At 42.3% G+C, this 9757-nt stretch overlaps 1 protein-coding gene across 1 annotated transcript in view; it reads left to right on the forward strand.

Moving 5' to 3' along the window:
* The window catches only part of arhgap39 (Rho GTPase activating protein 39), a 127094-nt gene extending 125195 nt beyond the window's left edge, over positions 1-1899 (forward strand). The window contains exon 11 of the mRNA XM_030049883.1: positions 1705-1899. Within this exon, the coding sequence (XP_029905743.1) occupies positions 1705-1899 (195 nt within the window). The remainder of the gene's footprint in view (positions 1-1704) is intronic.
* Positions 1900-9757: the final 7858 nt, after the last annotated feature.

Here is a 9757-nt window from a genome sequence, read left to right on the forward strand (position 1 = left end):
TAGAGACACTTTAGAGACACTTTAGAGACACTTTCGACACTTTAGAGACGCTTTAGAGACACTTTAGACACTTTAGAGACGCTTTAGAGATGCTTCAGAGACACTTTAGAGACGCTTCAGAGACACTTTAGAGACGCTTTAGAAACACTAGAGATGCTTTAGAGACGCTTCAGAGACGCTTTAGAGGCGCTTTAGAGACACTTTAGAGACACTTTAGAGACGCTTCAGAGACGCTTCAGAGACACTAGAGACACTTTAGAGACGCTTTAGAGACACTAGAGACGCTTCAGAGACACTAGAGACGCTTTAGAGACACTTCAGAGACACTTTAGAGACACTAGAGACGCTTTAGAGACACTTTAGAGACACTTTAGAGACGCTTTAGAGACACTTTAGAGACACTTTAGACACTTTAGAGACGCTTTAGAGACACTTTAGAGACACTTTAGACACGCTTTAGAGACACTTTAGACACTTTAGAGACGCTTTAGAGACGCTTCAGAGACACTTTAGAGACACTTTAGACACTTTAGAGACGCTTTAGAGATGCTTTAGAGACACTTTAGACACTTTAGAGACGCTTTAGAGATGCTTTAGAGACGCTTCAGAGACGCTTTAGAGACGCTTTAGAGACACTTCAGAGACACTTTAGAGACGCTTCAGAGACGCTTCAGAGACGCTTTAGAGACACTTTAGAGACACTTTAGACACTTTAGAGACGCTTTAGAGACACTTTAGAGACACTTTAGACACTTAAGAGACGCTTTAGAGACACTTTAGACACTTTAGACACTTTAGAGACGCTTTAGAGACGCTTTAGAGACACTTTAGACACTTTAGAGACGCTTTAGAGATGCTTCAGAGACGCTTCAGAGACGCTTTAGAGACGCTTTAGAGACACTTCAGAGACACTTTAGAGACGCTTCAGAGACGCTTCAGAGACGCTTTAGAGACACTTCAGAGACACTTTAGAGACACTTTCGACACTTTAGAGACGCTTTAGAGACACTTCAGAGACGCTTTAGAGACACTTTAGACACTTTAGACACTTTAGAGACGCTTTAGAGACGCTTTAGAGACACTTTAGAGACACTTTAGACACTTTAGAGACGCTTTAGAGACACTTTAGAGACACTTTAGAGACACTTTAGACACTTTAGAGACGCTTTAGAGACGCTTTAGAGACACTAGAGACGCTTTAGAGACGCTTTAGAGACAGGTATACAGGCGTTCATATTTCCATCTCAACTGAAACTCTGCCCAAAGCTGATCTGGTGTCCAAGCCGAGCAGCACTTTTGATGCCCGTCAAAGTTGTGCCATAGTTGATAATCTATCATTTTAAAAACATACATTTTTCAACAAATCTTGCACTAATATTATTCATGTGAAGCAGCCATTTTCAGTTGGTGTGGTTCATTTTTTTCAAAAGGGAAGTGTTGAAATATTAGTCAGCACGCCCACAACTGACCGGCAGGACTTCACAGCACCGTGAGGAGCGTCTGTCTGCAGCCGAAAACAAAATCCAGAAAAATAAAGTGAACAGAGTTTTTTTTTTTTGGTCAGAATACTAATCAGATTTTAATCCAGCTGACTGGAGATGCACCGAGTGTAAAACCAGTCCTGATGCAGGTCATATAGAGTGACCTGGTGTTTCATCCTCACAGATCAGTGTGTTGTTTGCGTGTGTGTGTGTGTGTGTGCAGGTATTCGCTCAGCCTGCCAACGTGGCCATCACCAAGATGGACGTGAACAACCTGGCCATGGTGATGGCTCCCAACTGTCTGCGCTGCCAGTCCGACGACCCGCGGGTCATCTTTGAGAACACCCGCAAGGAGATGTCCTTCATCCGGGTGCTCATCCAGCGGCTGGACACCAGCTTCATGGACGGGCTGCTATAGCCCCCCCACCCCCCAACCTCCACCCCCCCAACCCAACCCCCCGCTGCCTCCACCGTGTCCCTGTAACCCCCTCAGCCAGGCACACACACACACACACACACACACATCGCTGCTGCCAGGTGACAACCTCGTATCTCAAACTGTTTTTTTTTTTTTTTTCGTTTGTTTTCAGTTTGATCACGGTTCCGTTTCGGGTTCTTCCAGTCGGTTCTGAGAGGGTTTCGTCGGCTCGGACGACGGAAGAAGAAGAAGTTATGGGGTTTACACGTGACGACAGCGATTACATGTGCATTTGCATACATGAACACACACACAAAGACACACATGCACACATGGGCGGGGATTAGCAGGGAACTCATGATTTCACTGGATTCGTTTTTTTTTTTTTAATTTATTTCACAGGATTTTAACTCTCAGCGTCAGTTTTGCTTCACTGAGGCGCCGTTTGACTTTAGAAATGAAAAGGCTCAAGTTCAGTCCAAACAGATTATATTTACACCAATCGATTTGTTGTGTGTTTCTCCCTGCCTATGCACACATCGTCACACACACACACACACACACACACACACACACACACACACACACACACAGACAAACACATGGACGTCCAAACAAATCTGAAACTGAATCTGAAGATGATTCTCCCCGGCTCCACTGTGCACACAGAGGACCTGCCATTTAGATGAATGAGTGTACGCTCAAAAATACCTTACACACACTGTCTTGCACGTGTTTATTTATTTCTCTCCCTCACACACACACACACACACATACACACACACACACACACACTGGCTCAGCACAGGCAGATTGTACTGACATCAGTTTCTTGTTGCTGAGATCAGAGTTGGAGGGCAGGGTGAGGGTCAAACCTTCCTCCCCGTTACCGTTAGCAACGCACAGCACCAGATTCTCACAGGACGTGAAAAAAAAGAAAAGAAAAAGCAACCGTGCCATTTCATTTTGCATTTGTTCCATCAGAATGTGTGATTTGAAGGCTTCCTGTCGTCACACCTGGCGAAGCCGCGTCTGACATCAGCTCTCAGCTTCACGGCCGAGTTTTAAGACGCACTTTGAAACGTTCAGATTGTTTGGCGCCGCCTGATCGAGCGCACCACGTCGAGGTGCCGCTCCGTCTGAAATCATCTCACCGACGACTGCGGGTCAAACACGAAATATGAAAAAAAAAAATTTAAATCGCACAATGCAAACAGGGCTGAACTCGACAGGAGATTCATGTCTCCCGGCAAGTTTCGCTTTGAAGGAAGGAGAGAATCTGGCTGATTGTGTTTTTGGTCGTGGAAGAAAACGTGAACACCAGAATCATCCGTGAGCCCCCGGCAGGTCGAGCCTCCAGCGGCTCATGTTCACTCTTTAGTGTAAACTCTCTCGAGTGACACTCCCATTGAAACTGAGTGGGTGTGGCTGCTATGCTTCATGCTGTTCACATAAAAAAAAAGGCTCCGAAAGGGTCATCGTGCAGAAAATAAGAAAGGTGGGAAAACACATGGAACAGAACAAGTAAATTACACTGCAAAAACGCAAAATCTTACCAAGATTATTTGCCTTATTTCAAGTCAAAAATGTCTTATTTCTAGTCAAAATATCTCATTACACTTAAAATAAGACATGATCACCTCAGAAGTAACTTGTTTTTAGTATCTTGTCTCTTGTTTCAAGTGAAAATTTGCTTGAAACAAGTGAAAATTTGCTTGTTTCATTGGCAAAATTTGTTTCTTGTTTCAAGCTAATTTTCCCTTATTTCAAGTGAATTTTCACTTTTTCCACTGGCAAATTTTGCCAATGAAACAAGCAAATTTTCACTTGAAACAAGTGAAAATTGTCTAAAAATTTAAAAATAAGTTATTTCTGAGCTGATCATGTCTTATTTTAAGTGTAATGAGATATTTTGACTAGAAATAAGACATTTTTGACTTGAAATAAGACAAATAATCTTGGTAAGATTTTGCGTTTTTGCAGTGTAGGTGCTATCATCAGTGTGAAAACAAGCTTTTCAAATCCAAAACGAACACATGCTGAGTTTAGCAGCTGCTGAGTCGTGACGTGTTTCCTGCATTAAACAGTTTCCCATCTTTTCTATTTCAAATGGGCTTCATGCTGACACTCCAGCATACACACCATGTTGACTGGATCTCAATGCAGAGCAGTGTTTTGGTTTTAATGTCTCAGTCTGACCTGCAGCCAAAAAAACCCAGTAATGTGTTCATGAGCAGAGAAAAGGAGGATGATGTCATCATCTCAGTGAAGTGGAATCAACAGATGTTTGGCATTTTTACATGACAGATGACTGAGATTAATCTGATAACTAATCAATAAATCAATTAATTATTTCAGCTCTAGCTAATACTGAAGGATTTACAAATGCTGGATGTGCCTGACTGTCACTCAGCAGAGGCTTCGTTCAGACTTCAGATCAGATCTTAAAGACAGACGGTCCACTCTGCGATTTGTAAGTGATCAGATGGGATTTGTGTATCCGGGCATCATCGACCGAAAAGCGTCTCATGTGGTGTTTGGGTGTCCGGATTTTTCTAAAAGCAATCTGGGTGCAATCTGGATTTTGCCAAAAAAAAACAAAAAAAAAAACAGATTTGGCCACAGTGTATGTTAATCTGTTAGGGAGCACACGGATGATTTGGGTGTCGGTCAACAGCTGAACGGACCAATGAGCCGCTCCACTGAGACTCGATCTACCCCGCAGACACGTCATGTGATGTTCGGTGCTGTCCAATCACGTTCCCCGCTGACCTCCAAGCCCCGCCCCTCCTCTTCAGACCAGAGAGAGAAAAGCAGCAGCACTGCCAAAAAAAAAAAAAAAAAAAAAAAAAAAAAAAAGCTCCCAGCCAGGAAGTGATGTTTACACAGCGCGGCATGCTGGTACTTCCTGGTGGGGATACAAGAACTGCTGAACCCCCCCAAGCCCCGCGCTTCCCTTTAACCCCCCACCCCCACCCCCCCGCTGCGACCTGTGACCACACAGCCCCGACTGATCTGCCGCCGAGCCCCGATCACCTTTCTGCTCACTACTGAAATGTGAATGTGCCCCCCCCCCCGTCCATCACTGTTTACACCCCCGCCCCCCTCCGCCCCGCCCCGCCCTCTCACCTGCAGCCGCGTCTCCGCCCCTCAGCAGACTCCGTCGTGCGTCGTGTTAATTTGAGGTTTTTCGGGGCCGTATTTTACAGAGTTTCTATGTTTTTTAACCCGCTCTTTTTTATATATGATTTAATTTATTTCTATTTATTTGAGCGAGATTTCCTTAATGCCTTCTTGGGGATGTTGCGTTGTCGCGTCGTCCGGTGTCTCGTGTTTTCGTCGCGACGCTTGAGTGCGGGCGCACGCCGGCGTCGGGCGCGCGCTGGAGTGTGTGATTTTCAAAAACGACAGGCCGAAACGACGGCTCTGCAGCGCGTGAATGTTGAGTCCTGCTGTACCTGAGAATTTTTTTTTTTTTTGTGACACACTGACAGGATGGTTGTGAACTATCTGTCCATTGAAACACACAGATACACACACACACACACACACACACCATCCTGAGACTCATTCTCACACTCACAGATAATTGTTTTGGTAGAACAGTTTTCTTTGTGAACAGGCAGTGAGGATGTCACTGTGTGTTTTAATGTGCAGCTCACTCCGCTCCAACACACACACACACACACACACACACACGCACACACACACACACACACACACAGAGATGAACATGTACATTGAACCACTGTACAGACAATGTAAAAACAAGTATATACAGACTACTGAAACGAGAGAAAAAAAGCATCATACGTAACAGTGGAAAATAGCTGTGGAAATAAATGTAACAGGGTGGGCGGGGTTCTTTAGGTTAGTTTAGTTTATTTAATTTTTTCTCTGTCCTGAGAAAGTGAAACTTTGCTCACACAGTTCCAGTTCTAGCAGAGGCAGCTGGCCTCCGTTTATTACCCGCTTCTGCACCGGCTCCCGCCCGTCAGCCACCGAGCGACCAGAGAGAGTTTTCAACTCCGATACGTTCACCTTCAGGTCCGATTCACACCTCAGACGACGAAGACGAGGAGGAAGAAGAGGTGGTTTGTCTGGAGGGGAAATAAAACATCAAGTTTCTGCTCAGGCGGTTCAGTTTGACACTTTGCATTAAAGCTGCACCAGTTGAGTTCCTGCAAAAATGCCACTCGTATTATCGTCTTCAGAAGCCACATTTACTATGAAGACGATGAATCTGAAGGGAAAAAGAGTTGATGGTGCGCCTCCTGGTGGTGAGGACATGCAGGACGTGGGAGTTTTGATGTCTGCACCGAAGAAACAGAAGAGAAAACAAAATCAGCCAGAATCACAGTAACACAGTCAAATCTACTGAAAGAGACGAGCAGATAATAACAATAACGATATTGAGTAAAATAAACTTTTCTGGTGTAGCACCTTTTAAAACGGCACTTCACTACAGCAAAATAAAAGACAGAATCCAATCAAATGACGATGAAATAAAACTATTAAAAGCCTAAAAGTAAGAAAAAAAAGTGTAAAAAAAACAAAACAAAACAATGAGATCAAATGAAATAATCAAAGAGTGAAATAACAGAACAATTCAATAGATTATTAACTGACTGTGGAACCTTTCACAATAAAAGGCTCAGTCAGCAAAGATGAGAAGAGGAACCTGTTTCTACTTTTTGTGTCATTTTCCAAATTTCACAATAAAAGCTGCACTATAATCAAAACTGCAGCGAGGCTGTGCGAGACTCAACTTGCCAAAAAAAAAAAAAAAAACATGGAATAAGTGTGGACGATGAGAACCATGTAGACTCAACCATCACATTACGCGCTAATCCCACATTTTGTCAGTTGAGTCTACAGGGTCCTCGCTTCAGTTTTAGTGTAATGCCCCTTTAAAAGCATGTAGTGTGCAGCGTGTTCTCTCCTCCTTTTCTAACTGCATGGAAAAGATCCCAGCTAACACAGTTACTGTTTGGAAAAAGGAGCTCAGTCACTTTTACTGCCAGGACATTTGAAATGAGACACTTTGGACTTTTACTGCAGGAGATTTTTACTGCACTACTTCTACTTCTACTGCAGTCACATACCAGCAGAGGAACAGTACTTCTACTGCAGTCAAATACCAGAAGTACTTCTACTGTAGTAGCAGTTTGCAGTACTCTCTCCACACAGCTGCTGGCTGGACGTCTGCATTCAGAGGAAATCGGGATCTTTTCCTTCTCTCGTCTCCTGCGAGCCGTGTGAGGTTTACTGCCATCACCTTGTGGGATTTCTGTGTGTTTAAGTTTTACGTTTTTGCCTGGTGCAGCTTTAATGGTCCAGATCCCCTCGAGCTTCTCTCTGAGGTCTGAATCCGGCCACATGTCTTTTTTTAAATTTATTTATCTGAGCCTACAACCGCTTAGTGAATCTGAAGCCTTGGAGATAGCCAGGTCTACAAAGACAAATGTGTTTCGACAGTATGTGTGAGTGTGTGTGTGTGTGTGTGAGAGTGTGTGAGTGGTGTGTGTGTTTTGTGTAAGAGATGGTTGTAGATAGAGTAGAATGCAGTGCTGTCCTGTATCGACCCAGCAAATCAACCAATTAGCATGCAGAAATAGGGTCTTCACTCTTTTCGACTTGAATTTACTAAAACATGAGAATATACGAGGAAAAACAAAAACAGAATTTACATAAAAGAAGTGTTACAGTATTTAGCTTTAAAAGAAAAAAAAACACTAAGATAAAGATGCTCTTTTTGATCCTGTTTTTTTTTTCCAGATTACTGTTGGTTTTTTTCTACTCGGTTCCTACTAATGTTCTCTTGATAGTCAGTGTCGATGCTGTTCTTCTGATTCTTAATGTAAATGAAAACGACGTGGAGGAGGAGGAGGAGGAGGCGCGAGGCGGCCGCTCTCCTCGCCCGGACGTCCGTCATCCTGCAGCTTTTTCAGTTCAATCTTTAATGTCCACTGTCCCTCACACTGTGTCCGAGAGAAGACTCTGGAAGTGTACTGGACGTTGGTTTAATAAATGATTCAAATGTCGAAAAAACAAACAAACGAACAAACAAGAGTCTTTCAAGTTGTCTCCTTTCTTTATTCCAGACACAGAAATAAATACAAAATACACAAATAAATTTCATTTTTTACGAGCAGCTTAACGCCCTCCAGTGGTTTCAAACAGGCTTTGCAAGCAAATTGTTGGTTATGTAAATCAGTGGTTCTCAAATGGTGGTAAGTGTACCCCCTAGAGGTACATTGGAGTACTGCAGGGGGTATGTGAGATTTTTAAAAAAAAAAAAAAAAATATGTATCAGTCATCAGACGTTTGTTCACTATGACCGAGGAGACAAGACAAAAAAGATAAGACAGAAAAAAAGACAGACAAAAAAAAAATGCAGAAAATGCATCAGTGGTTGAGACGTAGCAGCGATACGGCTGAAAACAAGGAGGAAGAAGAGAAGAAGAAGAAGCAGAAACAGAAACAACCAAACCTCCTCAGTGTCACGTTGCTGTTTCACACTCATGGAGCTGGACTGGACTTTTTTTTTTTTTTTTTTGCGCTAGTCAGGCGGAACTGGGCTGAAAAAAATATTTCCAACGGGACTACATCATTGAAAAAAGTTTGAGAACCACTGATGTAAGGGACAATAAACTTGCAGGTGTGTTTGCAGGTTTTAAGGCTTAATGTGGAGGCAAACAGCCTCCTGATATAAAGTGCCTTTAAACGGTTTAACACACAGCTGCTCGTTGATTTTCCTGCTCGCACCACAGTCACTTAGCAGCAATGTAAAGGAAAGAGGAAGAAACAGTATTTTAAAAAATCCATTGGTGTGTTTTCCTTCACACTCAGTAGTTTATGAAGTCAATAACCCATATTAATAATATTAACAAATATCTATGAAGATGGTTTTACATTTGGCTTGAAAGTCCAGCTGTGCTGCTGGTTTTGACCAGTAGGGGGCAGAATGTATATTAAAAAAGGAAGAAAAGAGAAAAAGTCCATGTAATTGTTGCATTTAGCATCCAATTTCTGTCTTTAAAACATTTTTCCACTGTATTTACTTTAATGAGTATGTCCTGCACATCAGTGCATTCACTGGATGTTACATAACCAACTTCAGCTTGATCAAACTTTTTTCAAGTTTGCTACCGAAAAAAAAAAAAATGCATTCAATCAGTATGACAAATTATATTCAGTTGGAAATAACTCGACAGAGGCTTTGTGCTGTGATGGATGTTATAGTTTCTTTACTGTATTATTTATGATTAAGTGGAATGCGTGACTGAAATCTAAAAGGGTTAAATGCGTTGTTGCGTTCTGCTGTGGTCGTTCCTGCAGAGAAAAACAACACACCTGAGCCTCTCACAGTGCAACACACAACAAGAATTTACTGAGACGTTCTGCTTTTCATCACTGCGAGAAAAACCACCTTTGAGTAGGAGGTCTTCCAGAAAGGTCAACAGCGATGCCATATATGAGCACATGTATCCATAACTCTTTGAAACTCAGCAGCAGGTGGGCAGGCTTCTTATTTCACCCTCTAAACAAAATTCACTTTAGTTTTAACTTTTTGGGGGTATTTTTTCAGAATCAGAATCAGAATACTTTATTGATCCCCAGGGGGAAATTACTTTTTGTTACAATAACAACTCCCACTCAAAGTGTAAAGTAAAAAGAGCAAATAGTCAAGAAAAATAAAGAAAGGAATATAAATATAAATATAAATACACTACTCACAAAAAGTTAGGGATATTTGGCTTTTGGGTGAAATTTATGGAAAATATAAAAAGTTCACGCTACAGTGATATTATATCATGAAAGTAAGGCATTTAAGTAGAAGCATACACTGGTGATT

The sequence above is a fragment of the Myripristis murdjan genome, chromosome 4 (genome assembly GCF_902150065.1).
Source record: "Myripristis murdjan chromosome 4, fMyrMur1.1, whole genome shotgun sequence".
NCBI classification, from domain to species: Eukaryota; Metazoa; Chordata; class Actinopteri; order Holocentriformes; family Holocentridae; genus Myripristis; species Myripristis murdjan.